Source organism: Diplotaxodon limnothrissa, linkage group LG6, assembly GCF_057381915.1.
Source record: "Diplotaxodon limnothrissa isolate DT_005_m linkage group LG6, D_limnothrissa_male_GT1.1, whole genome shotgun sequence".
NCBI classification, from domain to species: Eukaryota; Metazoa; Chordata; class Actinopteri; order Cichliformes; family Cichlidae; genus Diplotaxodon; species Diplotaxodon limnothrissa.
The window spans coordinates 14,325,292-14,350,143 of record NC_140601.1 but is presented as its reverse complement, the minus strand read 5'-3'; the positions used below and the strand labels follow the sequence as shown (position 1 = coordinate 14,350,143).

At 41.3% G+C, this 24,852-nt stretch overlaps 1 protein-coding gene across 2 annotated transcripts in view; it reads left to right on the top strand.

The window, feature by feature from the left end:
- LOC146630288 (protein sidekick-1-like) overlaps nt 1-24,852 on the top strand; it is a 292,332-nt gene that overhangs the window by 240,617 nt on the left and 26,863 nt on the right. For both annotated transcript variants that reach the window (XM_085355729.1, XM_085355728.1), the window contains 9 exons: nt 138-329; nt 4,288-4,409; nt 4,515-4,627; nt 10,075-10,225; nt 12,698-12,938; nt 13,250-13,365; nt 15,557-15,743; nt 18,354-18,452; nt 22,025-22,219. In XM_085355729.1, coding sequence (XP_085211855.1) covers nt 138-329; nt 4,288-4,409; nt 4,515-4,627; nt 10,075-10,225; nt 12,698-12,938; nt 13,250-13,365; nt 15,557-15,743; nt 18,354-18,452; nt 22,025-22,219 — 1,416 coding nt within the window. The remainder of the gene's footprint in view (nt 1-137; nt 330-4,287; nt 4,410-4,514; nt 4,628-10,074; nt 10,226-12,697; nt 12,939-13,249; nt 13,366-15,556; nt 15,744-18,353; nt 18,453-22,024; nt 22,220-24,852) is intronic.

The window sequence follows — 24,852 nt, the reverse complement described above, 5'->3', positions numbered from 1 at the left end:
CTCCCCTCCTTTATGGCTCTGCACCTCTCATTATTTGTACGTGTGTGCGCTTTTGCACACGTGCTTGTGTGTGTACTTGTGTCTGCTTGTGTCTATATGCGCCTTTATTAACCCAGCGTGTGCGCTACACCCCGCAGGTTACATGCTGTGGTGGGAAGTGCCGAATGTGGAGTCAAGTCGCGAGGAACGCTCCTTGCCCAACTCCACCCTGCAGTACCAGCTGACCGGCCTCACCTGCACCACCGTGTACACAATACAAGTGGCTGCGCTCACTGCTGCAGGACGGGGCGTGGTCACATCCTCCACCATCTCCACCGGGGTCCCACCAGGTACAATAAATAAACGCACCGGTGCCTGTGACAGCGGATGTTAAAAACTGTTTTTCATGTGTGTGTATCTGGGGGTGTGTGTGTCTGTTTGTGTGTGTGGAGCCGAGTAAATATGAGTGATGAGCTGTTGCGATGCCATTGTCTTCCCTCAGGCTGATAAGTAGCTGTTACTGTGAATCCATGAATCATCACCCACACAGCGAGCGCACACATCGACAAACACAGTCACACACAAGAGCCGGTCATTTACAGCATCTCAGAGAGTGCTTTATTGTAAGCTGCAATTGTGTGTGTGTGTGTCTGTGTGTTCTGTGCGTTTGGACTTAGGCCAAGTTGCAATCATTATTAGCGCTGATTAACTGCAAATGGCAAAGTGGAAGAAATGCAGCAATGGAAGAGAGAGGGCAAGAGACAATCAAAGAGCAGGACTGAAGAAGGGGGAAAAAGAAGAAGATGGAGGAACATAATGAGGGAAGAACAGAAAACATGAGAAAATCCAATCTCCAAAGAGTCGAAGACCAAAGTGTCTCAGAAATGGACTCAGAGGCAGAAAGCAAAGTGTGGGAGAATGGAGAAAAAAACACAGCTCATACAGCGGGATTTTTGTCCTAACATTTTCTGATTACTAATTTATGAATAAAAGAAGAAAAAGTGAAAGCAAGATGGATACAGACAGTTCAGATTTGGAGGTTATTCATTAATTCATGAAAGCAAAAGACTGAAGGAAAGACGAAGGGCTGAATATTAGGTGGGGAAAAAGAACTAAAGAATGAGCAGCGAGAGAGCGAGAGAGGAAGAGAGAGATCCACAGAGTATAGATTCTTGTCTTGTTTATTTATTCATATATTCATGGAGTTTTGTCATTCATCTGCGCGAGGCAGCTGATATCAACATTTCCACATATAACCCTTACAAGTTTGCTGCGTGCATTTACAGAGCAGAGTTTGCTGATAGCTGTAATTTGTCTTGCGGTGCACACATGAACCGCACTGTATCCAGACTAAATGATGCCTTGTTTCCACAACGGTTGGACGGTTGTTTTGTTGTCCCGTTTCAATGAGGAATCCTCTCAGGTATTCTTCGAAATCTGTCCGATTTACGCCATTTGGCTTAACGCGTCGGCTTTACAAACGTGTATTTTGTTGTGTTCGGCAAACACGGCGCTTGCAACAGAATTGGATGGATTACAGCAGATCACGCCGTCCAGAGCAAACACAGCCGAGAGAAGTGTTTGAAAAGAGGCTCTAAAGTGCTCGGTCTTGATTGAGTGAGATAATTTAGAAGCAAAGTGGATTGTGATGATTTTTGATTATGCCAATTTCATTAACAGAAACAAGCTGTCACATATTTTATCTGTTAGCTCCTGATTAAAACGAGCGGATTTTCAGACGCCGTCTTCCGAGCCGTTGTCATATGTGCCGCCTGCCAGACCAATGGCAGTTCAATTCAACAGCTGTCAGTGAAGAAGTCTATTCCAAGCTATAAAACGTGTGAGTGTGCGCGTGTGGCATTTGAAAGGTGGAGCTGTAAAAACCTTTAATAGGAATATTTAGTTCTGCTTGAATTGTGCATACAAAACGTATCATTATTCCTCTGTGATTTATTCAAGGTTTTAAAAAAGAAAACTCACCACAGGGAGAAAATAATAGTTGTTTTGTGGTTGTTGTCGGCCAGATTCAGCTCGGCTCTCATTCTGAGTAAGACAGAAGCAACTTTTTAGACTTTTAGTCAGCCGTGTTTTGTTGTCGCTGAACAAACTTGGGCCACATCAGTGATTTTTTATTGTCAGAGAATTTCTTTTGTGCTGTTAGATGAAATAGTTGATTTCCAATTATTCTTTCTTGCAGTTATTGATACTGTCACGCTTTGCTTTCAAGTGTGTAGCATTTGCCAGTTGGGGATGACAATTACTGTCTAATTAGCTTTGCCGAGACAAGTTATCATCACAGCCAAAAGCTTTTTAAAGTTGATGTTTCCACAGTTAATCATTGATATTTTTGGGGGGGGGGAAGAGAAAATAAACAGCAAAACTGAAATCCTTTAGGTTCCAGCTACATTTTGTCAGATAAGCTCTGCAGTTCTGTACTTTGCTGATTGACTGGCTGCTGCTGGAGTGTACAGGTGGGGGTGGTCATCTCCACCAAGTCAGATTCTCACTTTTGTCATTGCCCTCCCACAATACTGTCATAAGAATTCAGCCTATTTTGACATTTAGAGACTTTATATGGGACATATTGAAACCTTCATCTTACCTCCACTGCTGTGCTGTGTCACTGTCTCACTGCATTGTGTTATTGACCTTGGAAATTTGGACTGAATTCTTCTGAGAGAGAAAAAAATGCAGAGATTCTTGTACTTTAGTTAACAACAACCTTTTTAATCATACTTTTGTATGGTCAAACATGGAAACATTAAAAGTACTGGAGGAATTTTTTTGGCTTTCGTACTTGGCAGCATGATTCATGCTTCTTTTTTTCTATCTCACATTAGCCATGTGGCAATTCTCAGACATGTTTTTGTCAGTTATGCCATTTTACATATTTGTATCTGTTTGCAGATAAAAACATTTCAGTGTTAATATATTTTTTATTCTGCTCTTATTTACAATCCAGAATCTTCAATCCTACAATCAGTCTTCTTCCATGCCGTGGACAATTCATTCATTTGTCCATGTGTCCTTTACTGTTTGGACAAAACACAGGTCTCTAACTGGATGTGTATTTATGTGGTTATCGCAGCACCTGCAGTAGGAGGTGTTTTAGTTTTCTTTCCTCAAATCTAAATCCACTGGCCACTTTATTAGTTACACCTTGTTAATACCGGTGGGTTGCCTTCAGAATAAGGTGAACTATTCCTCGGAGATTTTGGGCCATGCTGTGATAGTCTCACAAACTTTTTACAAATTTCTCAGCTCGACATTTGTAATACAAATCTCCTTTTCCACATCATCACATCTCAGGGGTACTCTGTTCAATTGAGTGTGGAGGCCATTTGAGAACAGTGAACTCATTGTTATGTTCAATAAACCAGTTTGAGATGGTTTGAGCTTTGTGACATGGTGTGTTTTCCTGCTGAAATTGCCATCAGAAGATGGGTACGCTGTGGTTAAGTGTGCCAAGAGAATATCCCCCGCCATTGCACCACCACCTGCAGCTGAAACTGTTTATACAAGCAGGATGGAGCCATGCTTTCATGTTGTTTACACCAAATTCACTTTCTGTTCAAATCCTGTTCCTTCCATTGTACACTTTTGCTGATCCAATGCAAATTGTAGCCCCAGTTTTCTGTCTGTAGCTACCAGAACGGGCACCTGGTGTGGTCTTGTTCTGCTGCAACTCGTCTGCTTTAACGTTCGTCGTGTCGTACATTCTTCTGCATACCTTGGTTGTAACAAGTGGTTTATGAGTTCCTGTTGCCGTCCTCGCAGCTCAAAGCAGTATGGCCATTAGTATCAACAAGGTGTTTTCACCCAGAGAGCTGAACTTGCTGGATATTTTCTCTTTTTCAGACCATTCTCTTTAAACACTAGAGATCATTCTGTGGGAAAATTGCACATACCAGCCCGTCTGGCACAAACAACCATAGCATATGCAAAGCCACTTAAATCACTTTTCTTTCCTGTTCTGACGCTTGGTTGGAACTCATCAAGTAAACATCTTAACCATGTCTACATGCATAAATGCACTGAGTTGCTGCCATGTGATCGGCTGCCTAAATATTTGTTTTAATGACTAGTCGAAAAGTTATACCTAATGAAATTGCCAGTGAATATTTAAGACATCTTAAAGCCATACACAGACTTCTGTTCTCATTAAAAAGGAACATGTAATAATCTTTTTTTCCAGTAAATGTTTTACATATCTGCATGATTATCAATAATATGCAGCAGTGACAGGTATCTTGCAAGCACTATCTGCATATAGGCTAAAGCACTGTTTTTTCTGTTTTCTATCTGCAGAACTTCCTGGTGCTCCTTCAAACTTAGTCATCTCCAACATCAGCCCTCGGACCGCAACGGTGAGATTTCGACCCGGTCCTGATGGCAAGACTGCCATATCACGGTGGATAGTTGAAGGACAGGTGCGTGTGACTGTGTTTGTGTTGCATGCACACTTTTGTGGTCAGCTCTTATTGACAAATCAAGCAAAAGAGAAACTGTCTTCCATCTGATTACCTTTTCAACAGGTGGTGAAGGATGATGGAAAAGAGGAGGAGTGGAAAGTTGTGTACCAAAAAGACAACCAGCCAGATGCAGACACTCTGGAAATCCCAGACCTCACTCCTTTCACTCAGTACAGGTGAGCAGCAAACACACATATCCCACGCTACCACCTGCACACACACATATAATCAACAGCTTCCTCAAACACATCTCACTCTGCACCAGGTTCTGCTGTATTGCTGGGCTCAGGAGAAGTTAGATAAATCACACAGACACACAGAGAGACAGTTCCATCTGAGACTTTTCTGTTTGTCAGCACCTTCACAGCTGCTGCATGCAGATCCTTATTACCCTCCTGCAACTAGCCAGAGGGAAGGAGAAGGATGAGGACGGGGAGAAAAGAGGTGATCAGAAAGTGGGAAGGGCAGCAGAACACATTAAAGAGAAGACGAGACAAAGGGATTAGAGACGAGGAGAGGAGGAAATGGAGGAGGACAGCGAGGAGTGTCTGTAATCCCTCCTCAGGGGGAGCTTGTATTTTGTATATGTGATCAATCGCCATTCTGAACAGCAGCAACTCTTCCCCCTCTCACTCTCTCTCGCTCTTTCCTTCTCCTTCTCTAGCTATTTGTCTGCCTATCTTCTCTATTTATCGGGCAATCTGACCATGCCTTCCTCTTGCTCTCTGTATCTCGGCCTTCATCTGTAATGGGATTGCAGTGTGTGTATGCACGCGCTGTACACTCACAGGGATTATGTTGTCACAGGCGACACCATTGGGACGTTAGATGAAGTGATGCACTTGTCAGTATTTCTTATCCCCTGCTTTAAGTCCCTCTTTACACCCTGCTCTCTATCTCCCAATACAGGGACAAAAACTCAAAGATATAGCCTCTTACACAACCTGCACGCTCCCACGGTTTATCGTTCAAAGCCACACAAAAGCACGGCTTCTTTTAGAAGTTACAAAAGTAACAAATACTCCCTAATGGCTCTGCTTTCTTATGTCACTTTTACTGACTGAATACGTGGCACCATCAGTCAACTAAACAAACTCTGGCGGAGAGTTCCAGATCAAAATACTGAAAGAAATATCATATATATATGAGATGGGACAAATTTGATCTGAGCACAGAAAACTGAAATGGTTGTTAATCTGTGCTCCATTCAGTAAGTTTTGCTTCCTCTTCAGTAAAGTTACATGTGGATGTCTGACATACATTTAAAAAATGTGCAAGTACAGTTTTTTTTGTTTGTTTTCTTGTTTTGATTTGCAGCTGTAGTTTTCTGGGTATGTGTCCCCCAATATTTGGAACTTGTGCATTTGGCCCCCGTCCTCATCTCCAATAAAAGCATAAAGAAAGCAGAGGGTTTGTTTAGGACAGAAACGCTAACATTACTCAGAGAGAAATGCCCCTAACAGAAGGAGGTATCTTTCACTCACCAATAGAGCTTTTTTATTGGCAAAATATGAATTATGAGTTCATACAACAACTGGACCTTGAGTGGTAAATGTAATTCTCTCTGACACACACTCAGTGTCCAGTGGTCTCAGTCAACCACTCAGCAGCAACTCCTCTATTGCTGTGAGCTTGCAGGCAGCTTGATAAGATTGCAGGATTGGGTCTAATATCAGGACATAAAACAATGTTTTACGAGTTTAGTGTTTTTGCAAAAAACTAAGCAAGGTAAAGTTGCCTGTCCTGGTTTTTATTCAGCTCTAAATGTACCTGATTTATCAGCAGGCTGATATTGCCACGCTGTATTAGCTATTGGCTGATATGTCAGTATCTGTATTTATAATGACTGGTTTAAAAAATAAAGAAAACAGGAGAAACACCCTTCAGCCATGTTATCAGCATTGATGTTGGATGGTTTGTCCACCAGAGGGTGTTGTACAACTTCCCTGCTAGCAACAAGTGTTTGGAATGCCACTAACACAACAACCAGCTGATCCGAATCATTCAGAGCGTAAAGGAGTCATCCCTCGCTGTATCTATAAAACAAGTTAACTTATAAAGTGTACTGTCTAAAATAAATACACAAATGTTAGAGAAATCTGTTTGTTTAGTGTAAGCTACTTTCAGCTGCTCCCTTATTCACAGGGGTTCAACACGGTAGGTTTGATTAGGTAACATTTTTACACTGGATGTCCTTACTGACACAAAGGGATTTGTGGCTCCTTCATTGGGTCAAACTAGGAATCTTTTACTTGTTTGGCAAATGTGTAAACCACTAGCCTTAGGAGCCATTCTGTTTTGTGTGCCAGAAAGAAAAATATATCAGCCGAAGTATCCAAGTATGAGACTTTCAAATCCTCTAATAACAGTACTGCTTTTGAAAATGCCATATCAGTCAGCCTCTACTGATTCCTTAAATTCTTCCCACAGCAGAGATATTTGTATGTCTGATATGTTTTCAATGAAAATTTTGAATATAACCAGAAATTTAGCTGAAGCACATCTGATTTATTAAAATCCATGACAAATCCAAGTAGCGCATGTGCAATTAACCTCCATCTCCCTCGGTGCTCCAACCTAAGCTACACATGTGGTTCCAACAAATGTGGTAAAACGAGTAGACATGCAACAGCAGTCTGGGCAGCTGGGAATTAAACTAGTGACCAGGCACACTAACAGCTCATCTGTCAGGTCACACAGCTAATAGAGGTTTAATAAGCCTGTTTTTGAAAGTCTGTATTCTTGGATCTACATCTGCTTGATAATTTTCTGGCACCAGACAAACATGTTTGCCCAAAGAAGGAGCACAGCTGAAAGTGTGGTTATATGCTGATTAGGCAGCACAGTTCAATTTGTGTGAACCTTTTTTGGCATGAAATTTCATTTGTGCCTAAATCTGCTTAGACCACATCTTCTCACAGACACAGAGAATTATCATAGAACACAGTCAGACTCTCCAAAATCACAAAACACGTCTCTTAAATGATTTTCCACAGCACTACTACAGCACTTTGATAGCTGCATAACTGAAAGGATTATGACATATCAATGTAATCCAGGGATTTCCAAAAAAAGTGAGAGAAACAAATGTAATTTTTCAGATGTAGTTGATCAAACTCCTGAAGTTATCTGTACTGTTCGCTGATTTAAACCACCAAGGCTTCATTCATTTTAAACCTCTTGGTATGCAGCAGGAGTGGGTCAGATCTTAATTTCATAGATTCCAAATTCCAGTTTTGTTAAGAGTATAAAAGCACAAATGTAAACAAAGGGATGCTCTGATAGTGGAGGCAGAAGCACCATTGATGGGTTTTATTGGATTATTGTATTCCCCTCTGCTCAGACCAACTGGATGGCAAAAATCAAAAACCTGCTTACTTTATGCACACGTGACGCAGTGTGAATCCTTTCATCCGCAACTTAAAAAACTCACCAGACATTACAATGTGATTTAAATAACATTAACCACATTTTCCCCTCTGTTGGATAAAGACTGATACTTTTGACACAGACCTGCTCGTGTTTATTGGTCTTTAATGTGCACTCACCAGCCACTTTATTAGGTCCTTCTGTTCAGCTACCCCATAATTGTCACGGTATGGCATGGCACACCGTGGAAGGAGTGGGGAAGGAGGACCCAGGCGCGGTGCTCTATGTACAAACAGTGTTTATTTACAGAGTGAAAACAACGTAACAATAAATCCCCGTGTTCTCCCAGACTCCCGTGTCGTGTCTCCCGTGAATAGTCCGTGTGCTCGCTGCTCTCCGTGCCTTCCACGCTCTTCCTGCGGGAAACAATAGCGCAGCTGTCAGGACACTCAGAAATGGCAGGCATACACTTTCTGACTAAACTTAGACAGGGTGACTAACGTGGAGTCTCATGCAATGATCCCGCGTCGGTGGGAGCTCCAAGACTCTCTTAAGTAGCTCCCCCGACGAGGCCTGATCAGCAGCAGGTGTGTGGCTTCGGGTGTGGCCAGTCCCCTTGCAGGGCCACACCCTCCAGGCCTGATGCCGCCTATAAACAAGTGCTCAGCCACCCACACACACATATACACAAGCACAGGGAAGGGGGAGCAACACCAAAATACACAACAATAATAATAGTAATAATAATAATAATAATAATATAATACATAACTGCTCAGGGATCCTGGGTTGCTCAGACCCAGGACCCTGACAATAATCTAAATATCTAATCAACCAATCAAATGGCAACAAAACATGACATGTAGAAAGGTCAAGATCACCTGCTGAAGTTCAAACGGAGCATCAGAATGGTGAAGAATGTGATTTAAGTGACTTTGAATGTGCCATGGTTGGGGCAGATGGATTTGTTTGAATAATCAGACACTTTGCGTCAAACAGCAGAATGCCACACTTGAGCCACTCCTGTCAGCTAAAAACAGGAAACTGAAGCTACAACATGCATGATGCTGCTGTGGCACTCAGGTGGTGTGATCAGAATTTGGCATAAACTGTGTGAAAGCATGGATACATCCTGCCTTGTGTCATTGGTTCAGGCTGCTGGTCATGGTGTAATGGTGCCCCTCAAACATCACAGCCTACCTGAGGATTGTTGCCAACCTTTATGACCACAATGTACCCATCTATCTAATGTTGTTTTGAGCAGTATAATGAGCCATGTAAACTTGTATCACTGTTCTCAAATGGCCTCCACAGTCACCAGATCTCAATAGAACAGATCACCACCGATGTGCAGCTGACAAATATGCCACAACTGTGTGGTGCTGTCATGTCAATATGGAGCAAAATGTCTGAGGAATGGTTCCAGCAGATCGTTGAATCTATGAAGAGTCAAGGCAGATATGAAGGCAAAAAGGCTCCATGCCAGCACTAGCTGTAGCTAATAAAGTGGCGGAGCGGAGTGGTGGAGAAAAACCACTGAGTCCCAAATAATTGCTTTAGTAATTGTGTGCAAAGCCCAATATTCCTGCAGGTCCAATCACAGTCTGTTCATTCTACTGCTAAGCATGTATGTTTATCCGTATCTGTTTTATTTTAAAGGTGCTTCATGAAAATGAACCTCTGTCTTCTATTCCCTGATTTATCTGGGGCTGCTTTTGGAGTGGATGAGATGAGCAGAGGGGCTTGTGATTGGTCATTACCAACTCGTGCCCCTGCTGTTTCTGTATTCTCCTGTTAATAATTGATGCAGCCTCTTTTCCACATTTGGATCAGATTGCACCATCACCTTTGAAAATGAAAACATTTGCCGCTCACACCCAGCTGTGTGATTAGTGAGCCCTAAGAGTCGACAAACAATGACAGTGATGATGTTTAGCAGGTAGAAACTTTACCACGCCACGTCGAGATTTGCTAATTAGTGTTACACTCAGAGGCAGATTGAGGCTGATGGGACTTGAATTGAAAATATTTGAAGAAACGTATTGAACCCGAACACACCCCCACAGCCTGATTGTTATAAATTGCTGTCTCCAAGCCTATTAAGCTCCCCTGATCAATATCATATTATCAGAATTGTCTTTTCTGACTCTGAAAAGCATAAAAGACATTAAACTGCTTTCACTGGCTTTATGTGAAATGAGCTCACCTTGTATACAATGACTATTCCTGTAACTTTGCTTTCTGTTCGCACCAGGTTCAGGATGCAGCAGGTGAACATCGTCGGATCCAGTCCCATGAGCGCCCCCTCTAGGCTGATTCAGACCTTACAGGCTGCCCCAGACACACACCCCTCTGACCTGAGCCTTCTGTCTGCTACACAGACCAGCCTGCGATTCAGCTGGAAGGTACTAACACACATACCAGACACACAGTAAACTGTGAAACCTTCCACCCTGATTCTGCCCCTTTACACTCCTTCAGAGAGGGTTAATTGGGACTGCCTTTGTTTCTTTGCGCTGCATCTCGGTGTCTTTGCTCCCACTTTAGTTCTCGTGTGCATATTTATGTGCACGTGCACTCTGCAGCAGCAGGACTGAACAGGTTGAGTGGTTGACAGGCTGTAATCAGTGTCTCTCCTGGTTATCAGTGCTAACACTAATCTGTCACATTTCCCATTCACCATGTGGACTGCTAGCTGTACAAACTGCAATGTAATTTTCTCCTCACTGTCTTTTCTGTTTTTGCTCTTGTTCCTGCTCTTCATCCCTCTCTCTTTTCCCTCCATCTCTCCTTCACTCCCCCTTCCCCCCTTCTATTATAACACAAATGGAGAGCAGAGTATTTTCCATTTAAGAGTTGGAATGAGAAAAAGAGCCTGTCAAATCAGACACAGACACTGAGGTGCTATGGGCTACCTGTGCAGCATGCTAATGGGATTTTACCTGCATGTTAGCGCCCAGCCTCAGCTATGCTAGGTTTTCTGCTGTAATGGAACCGTCACAATGGTTTTAGCTAAGGCTATTATTCTAAGCTGCATATTAAGGGTAATAAAGCTAATGTGACATTCTGTATTATGGCTCCTAAATGCTAAGCTGAGCTAAATCACCAGGGTATTTAAAATGACTGGGTGTCTCACTTCCTTATCTGTTGCACAGCACAGAGCAAACGCTGTGTACAGTGTTGGTTAAAATCTGCTGCAGACTTATATACTGTGAACAACCTGAACTTTCTGCTGACATGATCTTTGGACAGTGAGTAATGGTTGTGGAAGTAATGCATGATCAAGGGTGGGTCTGGGGCAGAATGAGATGACAGAAAAAGTGTGGACAGGAGACGAAGAGAGGGTCGCAGGAAATGAAAATGGAAGTTAATGGAAGTGAGTAAAAGAAGATGACAGAGGGTGACTAAGATGGAGAAAAGAAGTAGATGGAGAGAAAAGGATCAGGAGATGGGATGTCAAAGGGAAGAAAATGGTAAAAGGTTTTTTGATGTACTTTGACACAATAACAAAAATAACCATATTCTCGAGTGCTACAAAAATGCCTTTTTTTCACTTGTTCATCATATTGTGGAGAGCTGTTTTCTCAGTCAGCTTGTTACCGTAAGTGACGGGCTCCTACATTTCACAACATGCTCACATTTTCGGTTTTTGGCGATTTCACATTTCAAATAGCTTTCTTCAGTTTCTGACTTGTGATTGCTATGTTGGGGCTTATTTGAAATTTGAGTTTGTCAGATTTTATCAGCACAGCACTTAAAAACACACTTTTACCTAGCAATAAATATTTAACTTTGGAAAGAAATACCTCAAGGGAATTCTGAATGGTTAGAATGGTAGATTTGCTTCTGTGCTTGGGATCATTGTCCTGTTGGACGGAGCTGTTGGTGTCACATTTGACTCTAAAATACTTTGGTATACAGAGGAGTTCGTAGTAACTTAGTAACGACAAGGTGCCGTGTGACGTGTTTGTGCTGATGTGTTGTGTTCTCCAAACATGGCGCTCTGCATTATGGCCATACATCTTCACTTTAAAGTTGTCTGTCTAAAGGACATTGTTCCAGAAGTTTTGTGGTTTGTTCACATGCTTTCAATCCTAACCTGTGCTGCTATGTTCATTTTAATTGCCCCTTGGGGGATAAATAAAGTCTTCTGATTCTGATTCTGATTCTGAGTCTTTCTCCTGGAACCCTTCCAACCAAGAGATACCTGTACAGTCTTTTTCTATTTGTACTGTCATGAGATGTAGCCATTGTTTTTTTATTTAGTAGTATGTTATGAACACCTGAATACTCCAGCCCAGCAAACTGCCAAACCACCTCTCTTTATAGAGGTGCTCACACTTGCTGATGATCAAATACAATACTTATTGTCTGAATTCCTATTAAAGCAGTAAGGACGTATGTTTTTTTTCTAGCACTGCAGAGTCCTTTGAAAACTTTCTCACATTTCCTTTTTTGTTGTATCAGCATGTTAACCATTATTTTTTTAGTCTCTATCCCGTCAGTTAATTGCTGCCGAAATTAATTAACTGCCCTCAAGTAGATTGATGCTCACTTCACAAATTGTTGCACAAATTATTGTGATGCTTCTACAGTTCAGGGCTGTGGCATGCTCACCTGCATTTTTTGAGTCAATATGGGAACAAAAAGCAAAATCAGATGAAAAAAATAAATAAAAGATTTGCTTGGGAGAATGTTGTGAAAACAGCTTCCTCCATGTGATGTGAGTCTTATACTGATTTCTTGCATTCGTGTGTACTTCCATGCACAAGTATGGAGGAATGCAACATGACCTTGGCAACATGACAGGAACAATAAATACAAGTATTTCTCTCTAATCTGCGCCTCTCTTCCTCTCACTGTTTGTTTCCTTCCAGCCTCTTTCAGAATCTGAGTACAACAGCAGTCCAGAGACTGTGGGCTACCGTCTGCGGGTGTCCAAGACAGACGGTCAGGGGGAGAACAGGAATGAGGATGTGAAGGGTACTGGGGGCACCAGTGAGGCCACATTAGAAGGTCTAAATCCCTTTACCCAGTACCAGGTTCAGATACAAGCCCTCAACTCTATAGGACCAGGACCGTGGAGTCAAACTGTCGCAGCACAGACCACAGAATCTGGTATGAACATAGACCTCATTGATCCATCTTTCATCTTTGCAAGTGTCCAGCAGAGATCTCTGTAAGATATTGTATTTGCTGGGTATAAGAAGGCAGATGGATGAGGAATAAAGTGCTCCCATTACCTCCCCATGTCTCCTCTCATCCTGCCACCTCTCTGTGCCCTCTACACTCTCCCTCTGTTTCAGCGAGATTAAGATTGATGGAGAGAGGGAGGAGGAGATGATTGAGATAAAATCGAAGATTGGTTCAGAGAGTGAAGTAGCACTGAGCGGTGTGTGTGTGTGTGTGTTTCTCTGTGTGCTCGCTAGTTCCATCTGGATCTCCAGTGAATGTGACTGCCGAGGCAGTGAGTTCCAGCAAGATCCTGCTCATGTGGTCTGCTCTCCCTCAGTCACAGAAGAATGGAGTCATTCTGGGATATAAGGTGAATAAAACCTGCAAGTCGTATCCTGGCATCCCTCCTTGACCTCTTTAGTCCATTATCACTTCCTGCAGCCATCACACACACACACACACACACACACACACACACACACACACACACACATATATATATATACATATATATATATATATATATATATATATATCTTACAATCTGATATAAGCTAAACATGATGCAACATCCTGTAATTGCTCCAGTTTGTTCTTCCTACTTTAATGCTTTTAAAAGCACCCCGCTGCACTAAGTGTGTTTGGGGGCCATTTGCGTGTAATCACACGCACGCATGTGAGAGAGGCTTTAGTGATTAATACGCTTTCATAAAACAGCAGTTTGTGTGATGTTGTAGTAGAAACAATAGCTGGATTATTCATTCACAAAAACGAACAATAATCCACAAAGGCTGCTGGTTTTGCAATTACTTTATTTGTAATTTAGTACATAAAATGCAGTGTAGGCAAGAAAATGGGATGTTTGTGTGCATATTCGTGGATTGACTGTGCTTTACAGACTCTGCATGAGTATTCAAGTCCAGCCTTTCCACCCACTAAAGATACATAGCCCGCAGTCTATCCACATCTGCCAAATTAAAGCTTTACCCTTTCTCATATTTCCCAAAAAAAAAGCAGACATGTCTGTCTCATTGTGAGCCCCATCGAAGACATACTTGACATAAGCTGCAGGTTTCAGAGAAAGAGCTGGAAGAACAGTGTTGATAGTGAAGTGCAGGGTGCACTCGTTTTCTCATCACTTTTGGCACTGGCAGTCACACCTGTGTGGGTGCACCTGTTTTTCGGGGTAGGGTTTTTTTGGACTCCAAAGCTCACCCTGGAGTGATGTATTTACTCCACTTGCTTTGGCTTTTAAATAAAAAGGAAAACACACAGCAATTGTCTGCATTTTTAAGTTGCCTCTCAAACATTCATCAAAAGAAAAAATAAAATAAAGAAAAATATTTGTGCTAATATAGAAGCAGCTGTGAGTTCACCTCTTAATCTCCACCCAAACACAAGACAGCAGAACAAAGATTTAAAAGGGGGAGAATTTATCCTCAAACCCATGGACATGGTTGTGTTATAAATACATAAATCTGCAAAGGAAAATAGGCTGTGACTGTCTGATATAAACCGGTGCCATCTATTAAAAAAAGGAAAAACGCTGTGTGGAATCCAGGTCATCCACCATGCCCAAAGCACATCACACTCCACATCTGTGTGTTTTCTTGTGCCCTCCTAAGGATCACACTGAGCTGCATGCCTAACATGTTAATAGATGGGAAGTGACTGCCAGCAGCAGCTTTTTAACACCTTCCATGTGCTAGTAGATGCTGAATAGTTGCTGCTGCTTCCTGCTGTGCACTCCTTAAGACTATTTCTGTTTTTAGACACTTGGGTTTAAGGTGACATTTTCCTTCAAATGGTTTTAAGTGTGCGGTATTGATGTTCACGCTCATGAATATTAAAAAAAAGAAAAGGCGAAAAACGAAGAACAAAAACAAATATTTTTTTTAGAACCGAGAATAACTTTATGTGTTTTTGACCCAGTTATGTGCTGCAAAGCAGATAATGGATGGAACACTAATATTGTGTCACCTTAATAACTTAGAAAATACAGATTTGGGGTCCTTAAAATAATCTCCAGGATGTTTGCTCAGTGCAAACCAGGTAGTGTAAAAACCTTTTGATCACAAACTATAAAAAGTCAAATATATCAGATGTCCAAATTCACCTAAGTAAAGAATCACCTGCAATAGACTGAGACGTGAACACTGATTAAGCATAATGGTGCTTTGTCCTGCACATTTAAACACTGGAAACAAAGCTTTGCCTCGCTGTGACCCTACACAGAGATGCACATCGGTTGTTGTTTTGTTTGTTTTTTTAATTTGCTTTTTTTATGTTCTGCTGTTTTGTAGCCTTAACTGATTATATTTTGGAATTTATTACTTAATTTCTTTAAACTGTGTTGCATTCTGTGCTGTATATAAAAAAAAATAGGATATTATTGTTATTGTTATTCAGATAATTATTGCAGTAGCCTGATGTACATCTAAGATAGGAGTGTTTAGGCTACAGACACTGAACAAAATTGAAACAGACTGCTAGACGTGTTTGTTCATTTCTGTGTATGTTTTTTTTTTCTTTTTTATGTGAGATATATTTGTTTTGTGCAGGTTTTATACAGCAAGAAAGACTCAGAAGGTCCCCCCAGTGTTCAGGTGGCAGAAGGAGAGGGGAGTGTGTCGCTGCTCCTCGGGGCCCTCCAAAAATACACAGTGTATGTGCTGCAGGTGCTGGCATACACACGTATGGGTGACGGCCCACCCAGCAACCGCATACTGCTAAGAACCAAAGAAGATGGTAGGACCCAGTTTTCTCTTACCCTGTCTAATCACCAGCTTTTTAATATATGTTTTCATATCTTCTATCTTGTAAGTACTAATTCAAGAGCGATGTGTCCAAGTGGGATTTATCACTTACAGACAATCACAAGTAATCACACGCATATAACTGACACACAGCACAAGCAAGTGCAAATAAGACCCAGATCCATAATGCATCAGGAACAAAAAGGTTCAGTTTAAAGCGAATGTCACTGCAACTTCAAAGGAAGTCCCCATGACCAAGAGCACTGTTTTCTCAGTCCTTTAAAATTGACTTCCTGCATTGTAACCAGTTCTGTCTGCCATATACACAGATAAGAGGAAAAATCTGCCATTATGAAGTCTGTGGTCATACAAATTCATCCATCCATAAACCTTCAAAGAGAGTAGTATACTTTTTCTAGATGCTGATCAGATGCCCGTCCAGTAAAAGTAGCAGAAGTCAAGGGTTTCCACACCTGGAGGGAGAGAGATTTGTACTTGTTAGATGGACCTATCAGTGTGAATTTTATATGATAAGATATGATCTGTAATATTGCCTAAATACATATGTGTTCTGAACACTTCAGTTTCAGCCCTTTTAATAGTTATGACGTTAGGAAGATTAGACGGCAACTCTTTGCAATTTGAAAATACCATAAAGTTGGATTTTTCTGTGTTTAACACAGCTTAAGAGGAGTTGAACAAGACTGAGCAACATCAAAGGCAGACTGCAGCACTGTCCGTAAGAGCACACAAAATGTATTTTTTTTTAACGTTTGACTTTGTACAGCACCATAGTGGAGTAGGAAACAAAAAATCAACATGGAATTTGAAGTTCAGACTTTCACTTTCAACTCAAGGGATTTAACAAAAGTATTGTAACAGTTTAGGAACTGTTTACTGCTGTTTTGTGGAGTGGAGTTAATTCTAATTGTTGAATTTACTTTTGGTAGAAGCTCACTGGAGCTCTCAGTATGAAATCCAAATCAGATGTTGATTGAGTAGAAAAGCGAGGGAAGCCATCATTAGGCTGAAAAAACAAAATAAATCTACCAAATTTAGAATCTGGTAAAATCTTAAAAAGAGATGCTCTGGCCAACTCAGGGACACCAAAGTCTTGAAAGAAAGTGTTGCATGCAGAATTTCAAAAATAGTGTCATTGTCCAAATACTTATTGACCTAGCTGTATGAAGAAGAGCAGTAGTCCTAATACGCATCCCTGTGGCACACCAACTGCATAAAAAAAAGAAGAAGGTGCACCTGCCTCTGTAGCTGTAGTATGTGGATATTTTGGGCTGTTTGAATCTGGCAAAAATCATAATTAAAGCTGTTTTCTTCAATATTTGGTGAATATTCAACATGATTTGTCGCTGACTTTAGAAAAACAAAACAAAGATTTATTAAACTTTGAAAGTTGTTTGTTTATTAAATAAATAAATAAGTTGGTAGGGGGCACAGATTTATGTGTTTGGGGTTATGGCAAGTCTGTGAATTTGCCTTAAACCCTGAGCTATGAATTTACAAGGTCATAAAGTCATCTGTTGCCATCATGTGAGGTGTGTGGGAAGAGAAAGTGGCAAACACAAACGCAGGCCTTCAAGGGATCTACATGGACAGAAAGGAGAAGTGAGCATTATAAAAGAGTTGCTGTGATCGTGAGACAAAGGAGATCATTCTGATTCTTCTGCAGATTCATCTACAGATACTTTTGTTATAACTTTTACCTCCTACATACAGATTGATTGATTACAAAAGGCCCTCTTTGTGTCATCTTTGCTGCAGCTGAACTAAACAGCGAGTAAGGCATTTTAGAGAAGCATGAAAGAACATAATCAATGATTTCATTAATCACCCAGCCGTGGGTATTTTTCTTCATGTGTTCCACGCCTCTGCATCAACCTGGTAACCACGGCAGACTTTTCAGGGTGGCAGTAACCTGGCCTGTTCTTTTCTGAATCATGAAGTACACTTGGGCACTCACACATACGCACAGAAACTCACATCTGCTCACACACACACACACAGACTGAAACCCTCATAGACACACTCGCTCTCCTCTATCAAACGGTGTCACGTTTGAAAAGTTTTTCTCATTTCAGGATGAAACAAGAATGAGGAAGTCAATTCCCGGCGATGTATAATGAACCTACACATACACCTACTGTACCCACAAGCACACACACACACACACACACACACACACAGACATACGTTGACATGTATTTGCTGGTGTGGAACATGTGCTTTTATCAGGAACAACGACAGCCCGAGTGAGGCTGAAAGAAATTACATTTTCTGTTTTGTGTCTTTTACAAGTACCTCTTAAAGATGTGTAACAAACTCACTCAATGTATATATTTGTGTGTGTGCGTGTGTCTGTGTGTGTTTTGGCGTGTATATGTGGAGAGCATATGCACGTACATCTGTGTGCTATAATGCTAACATATTACAGTATAAGAGCCAGATGCTGAGATACTTTTTCTCATTACCGAACTGAAGCACTTCTTTTGAGCCTCTTTTTCTTGCCGCTGCTGCTTTTCTCTTAAATTGTGTATTAATATCTTTTAATTCTGCTGCCAACTCCTTTCTCTATTTTTCTCTCCAGTCCCAGGACCCCCTGTCAGGATGGTGTTTCCAGAAGTTCGATTGTCATCCGTTAGGGTGGTTTGGCAGCCACCTGCATCCCCCAACGGCATCATATTAGGTATAAAAACAAACGCCCACATATACAAGTGAGCAGATATTTGAAAGCAAAATTTAAATCATAATCCATTTTTCATGCTTGTAGCAAATGATTTTGCAGTTTCAGCCACACACGCACACACACACACACACACACACATCTACTGTGACAAGTACAAACTGTAAAATGGAAAAGATTCCCGCTGTCTCTGTATATGTGTCTGTACCTGAAAAAAGACAGCTGTAGGTGCTTAAGGCACCTTTCCTAATAAATATGACCATCTATATATATTTATAAATAAATGTGCAGATTCATGCACTATCACCGTGCGGTGTGAATCGGAAAAATACTCCAGGAGAGGAGGAGAGGTGAAAGAAATGTGTGAGCTGCTGAGCTGGAAAGAGAGAGAACAGAAGGGGAGAGACAGCAGACAGTAGATGTATAGAGGTGATAGGAGGGACAGGGGTGTGTGTGTGTGTGTGTGTGTGTGTGTGTGTGTGTGTGTGTGTGTGTGTGTGTGTGTGTGTGTGTGTGTGTGTACGCAGTAACTGGGTGAGGAGTGGTATTTGTCCTCTCAGTGGGAGAGCGAGTTGAACAGGACAGTTTGAGTGATGTGTGACTGTATTGTTAGCGGGAGGACATTTAGTGCGACACCACTCTGTAGCAGAAGGATGAGTGGGAGGGCAAATCTCACTCTCTCGATCACACAGGCACACACACAAACATACAGCCCTACTGTGTCCTTGCTGAGCATGTGTTGTGTGTGTTTATGCAGATACAAAGGTCTGTAGAGTACTGGTTTCTTTAGTCCTCATGACTCCCTCATTTCTCCTTGGGTTCTCCACCCATGGGGGACTGACACAGAAGGTGGACAGAGGAGAAACAAGACTACAGAAGGTGCACAATCTAATTTGGCACAGTGCAGTGAGGCATTTTTGTTCTTTCACCCTTCTATGAATATAATACAGCCACACATACACACTGAAGTAATAAAATAGAGGACACATTTTACTCAAATGTGTGCAAATTGTACTGCAAATACTTACATGCTGAGTACTAAAATGCATACTAAAAAGTATTCTCCCATTGGTTTGCATTTCAGTGTGTCTCTTTGTAAAGTTTACAAAGGCACACATTTAAAGATTTCCTCTAAAATGCTCATCATTGCATGCATTGCATCACTACCTGCTGCCCAAATTCAGTCTGAATTTTAAAAATCTCTTATATTAGCTGTGCTGGCTTGTAGATTAGTTAGTGTGAAATGATCCTTTAAACACATAACTCCAAAAGCAAAAGCTTTACCAGCTCTTTATTAGTGTGGCAATTTAATCAGCGATGGATGGATGATTATTTTCTTTGCACGAGAAAGAAAACATTATGAGAATATCACAAATTAGAACAGTAGCAATAAAAATGCAGAAGTTAATTAGTTAAGCAAATCAAGGCATCAATATTCCCTCTAACTTTAATTAATGCATCCATAATTTTGCCATTTAGCACTTCTTTAAGGGTCATGAAACATAATGTAAAGAAGTATAAATGCAGCTCTAAACAACAGATTAACTGAGACGGTCTGCAAAACCCTCATTTTAACTTATTAGGTACTCTCTCTGTTCAGCTTTCAGTCATAGATCCAAGCTAAATAAAATTTTTAAAAAACTAGGAAGCTGAAAAAATTATTTTTTCATTTAAGACCCTCAACGGGTCCTAAAGGAAAACAATCTGTATATCTCTACTATGCTTAAAATACTATGGTGTACGAAAGTTTATGAGATGAGAAGTGAGACGCTGACCGTGTTTAAACATGTCTTGATCTTTTGGTCAGTCAGTGAACAACACTGAACCAAAGCGTGAACGTCTACCGTGATGCATTGTGATCCAGTCCCTTAACCCCTGGCTGAGGTGGAACCGGACATCATAGACCACATATCTTACGATAATGTAAACAACTATGTGTTGTGATGTTTCCCCAACAAGGACCATAGAGCATCATAGTCCTTTATAGTCTTTTTATCAAGTGATTTTCTCTTGTAGATGCTAACAATTGTATTTCCTTCTTTTGGTAGCCTTTGCAAAATGAAGCAGATGTGTAATTGGTCAGAGATGGATAAAAAAACTGTTCAGAAGGGCGTTTGATGCTCTGACAGAAATAACATAGGGAACAATAATATCTGAACACTAGTCATCTGGACACTTCCAGCATAGACTTGATAGACACCTTTATCTCTGGTGTCGACTGTTGATCACCCTTTCTAAAATGAGTGTGAAGTCACAAAATAAAAAAAGCCAGTGGAATATACATGACACTGATTCTGGAGTGACGCGAATTCAGAAACAATCTGCACGCAATCACTTCACTCTATTACAGACAAAAGGTCAATCATTCACTTCATACTGATCATTTATTTAATATGCATGTATCCCCTTTAGCATTTCTAAATCAAATTAACCTCTCTCAGCTCTTACTGGTGTCCTTCTGGTGACACTTTCTCCATTTGTGGCTCTGCTCTTCAAAACAGTCTGCTTGTGTTATACCATCGGTCTCTGTCTCTCCAGTCTTTTCAAAACCCTAAAGGCAAAGAAAAAAAAAATTGGTATACATTAGATGCACAGTCTGCTAGTCTGCTCATGCAAACCATAATGAAATATAGTGCATCATACATTTTATATCTTATGGAAAAAAGGACTAAGGGCTTTCTCTAACGTGATGCAATCACTTAATGTAACAGAGATTTAGCCTCCAGTATGTGACAGCAGCAATGGCTTAATGATGGTACAGAACATAATGCTGTGCTATGACCCAATTGTTTCGATGCAGGAGGATTTGTGATCTAGCTGTTATCCAGTAATCTCCCACGTGCAGCATTCACATTAACATTTAATCAGACTATCTGATGAGATTATCACCCGCACAACCAGATTAGGTGCCTCTGAGCAGATTATTATCCTGACAGTCTTACTGTGAACTAATCACATCCACACACTTGTGTGTTTCTAGTGTGTATTTGCTGTACAATACAATCTTCATAATAAGAGCCTTTGTGAGTGGCCAGTGGCCTGTGGAAAGCTTGGACAGGGATCAGTGGTTTGAGCGTGCGTGCATGTGTTGAAGGATGTTAGTGTTATTACATGGCCTACTGCACATAAGACAGAGAAACAGACTGGAGCCGTGTACACCATGGGTCACAGCCAAGGGTACACACAGAGAGGTTATATGTTTATACACTGTGAGAGTAGGGGAACGTGAGCATGTGTGAGTGTGTACTGGAGTTCTGCTCTGAAATCCTGACTTTGTCTTTGGAAAATAGTAAGTATGAAGGAAAGAAGCTGCACATATCAAATCCCAACAGAGTTCAAATGTAGTTTCATGACCTGAAGAAAAACATATTTGTTTGTATGTTTTATTGTGGAAATGAAGCTGCGTGATATGGCTTTGTGCAGCTATGTTTGCGGGGGGGGGGGGGGGGGGTTTCGCCTCATATTGTGCTCTCTTTGATTCCTGTGGGCTCTGTGAACACAATCACACGCAAGAATTTCACACAGATTTCAAATAGCTTCCTCCTCCTTCTGTCTTTCCTTCTGCCCCTCACTAGGCTACCAGATCTCCTACCGCCTCGACAGCAGGGACCCTCTGCGCTGGACTACAGTGGAGGTGGGGTCCAATGCTCGGCAGTTCACCGTCACAGGACTTTCCTCTGAGCAGAGCTACGTTTTCCGACTCATTGCTCGCACTGCCGTGGGCTGGGGTGCAGGACAGGAAGCTGTGGTTGTTACCACTGAACGCAGAGGTAAAGGACACTCACGCATATTCAGGATCTGACTGCTCTAATTTTAACCACTCCTGTTTAAAATATAGCAGGAGTCCAACCTGCTGGCTCACATATATCACTTGCAGACGCACAAAAACTGTCCGTCTCCACTGTGGACTTAATGACCTGTGTCTGACACTGCTCCCAGAAATGTAGTTCATGACTTTAAAGCAGACTTCCGACAGGCCTCTTTTAGTCCAAATACTCCGAGATGTCAGAGCAGCTACAGGTGCCATCAGTATCAGTAATGATAGCTGATCTGTCTCCATGACACCTTACAAAACTGCTTCTGCTCGGTAAGAATGGAAGACCTGAGTTTGTGTGGAAAAAAACACGGAGAAACTTAACAACCCATCGAAAATCTGGTCTCTTCTGACCCTCGGTGATTTAACACTTAAACCAGCTGCACCCAGCAGGAAGGCTGGTGCAGCTAGTTTGAAACTTTTATCCAGAGCTGTTGAGGTTGGTCTTAGAATACTCTTTAATGATGGCACCATTCCCCGTGTGTGACAGTTTCAGGGCTTGGCAGACAGGCTCACTGATGGGCTTACTCTTTAATGGAACAGAGTCATCATGAATGCTATTAGCTCCCGAGTGCCTCTGCTTTTCTTTATGCTGAGTCAAAATGACCGCATGAAAAGGACCTACAGGGACACATCTTTTGCTATGTTCGAGCAAACACTATGCGACTGATGGGGTCACCGATGGTGCGGCTTGGAGCTTGAGAATGAAGTCGAAATTACAGTAAGCTGTGAAGATCTCCACTCGGTGTTCTCTGGCACCACGAACAGTGTGATCTGATTCTGAAGAAGAACTAATGGAGCCGTATAACAACTTTGTTCATTTTGCTTCTTTGCAAAATCATTCCTCTGTGAAGTAATATATGGAGAGTTTCGGCAAGAGTAAAGGGGTGTAAGCTTTTCGGTTAAAATAGCTTCTGTCTTGCAGACTCTCCATACATACATCATGCATCTAATTTGGAATTCATAGCACAGCAAAGTAATAATCTCTAATACAGTTCATATTGACCTGTAGTGATGCATAAGGGAATAAAATGTCTTAAATAAACCAGAATAAACAGGGAAAAGTTGTAAGCACGAGCAGCTTGATTAATGTTATTAATTTTAACTGCAATTTTCTAAATGTTTGCTGTGAGAAAGCTCTATTATAGAGGACAACCATAATGATTTTACCAGTATAATTATGTTGTCAGATTTCTTACAGTAATCGTTATGCAGGAGCAGTGTGGAATTTTCATATTTTGTGATCTCTGCAGCATCACTTGCTATTAAAGGTGCAATTCATTGCAGTTCATGTTTGCTCCTCAGAAAGGGAGTTCAGACACAAGAAAAGAAAGCGGAAAGTTTGGCCCTAAGCAGTTTGTGGTTGGACATGGCGAATTCATTGTTACCGGGCACTAAATATTAGCACAAAATAAAAAGCATGACCTTTTCAGGGTGTGTGACATAGAACAAAAAGAAATGACATTTAGAAACTCCCCTGGACTTGTCAGTAAATGTAGGCATTGAAGCCACCAGGTATTAGCCCTCCTGTAGAGGTATAATGAAAATCAAGAGTTCATAACATTACCTCTGGGCCTGACTGTAACTGTTATCACTTAAAAAGGGAAGTGTTACTTTTTCAGAATTGTAGATTATCCGAAGAAATTTGTGGCACTCCGTCTGTTTATACCTTTCTCTGAACACGCCAAAATTAACTGGCTTGTTGAGTGAGACAGGATTATTAGCCTTTCTCACCAACTGTCGATTGCAACGCTGGGATATTTCTCATCCACAGCACCGTGCTCAGTTGTGGGCGGATGGAAACTGTACACTTAGTAGGTGAGAATGAAAATGAGGCTCGAAGTCGTTTTTTTAAAGGAGAGCGAAAGGAGGGCCAGAAAGTCAGAACCAAACGCCATAAATCTTACATCCTCACCCAAAGTAATTACTATTGATCAAGAGTTTTTACCAGCACTTTGCACTTATGTTAATTTTGACTTTAAGAGATGAAAAAAAAAGCTGCTAATTTCCCTTTCAGAGTTTTATCTAATTTTAGCAGCCAGTGGCCTCATCACAGAGCATAAGCTGCTACAACAACAAGAATTGTAAAATTGAAACACAGTCAATCGCTGAGTATGACAGCCCGTGCCTGTGGTGAGATGTATGAGTTTAGCAAGGACTCGGCCTCCCCCACTGTTTTGTCTTTCAAACACTGAAACAGAAGAGATATATCTTCCCACAATGATCTGGTCACTGACGGCCAGAAAAAAAACACACTTTTGAAGTGATTTGACTTTTACAGAAGTAAAGAGCAGTTTTATTTCCTTCAATTTAGAAGCAAATATAAAGTTCTTGTCTTCCTCTTATTTGAGTGCCGTGATGCTCGTCATGTTGCTGCAGGGCTCGCAAAATCGCTAGCCCGACGTCCCGGGGCTAGCGATTTTTCCAGTCGGGCTACCAAAATCTATCTCTGCCCTGCCCGTCGGGCTATTGTAGGAAGGAAAAATATATGTCAATGCTTTTGCATTCTTTCGGAAATGTAGCTGGGTAATTATGTCATTGGCATCGGCGAGCCACTGTCAATATGTGACATATTGAAATCGCGTTTGA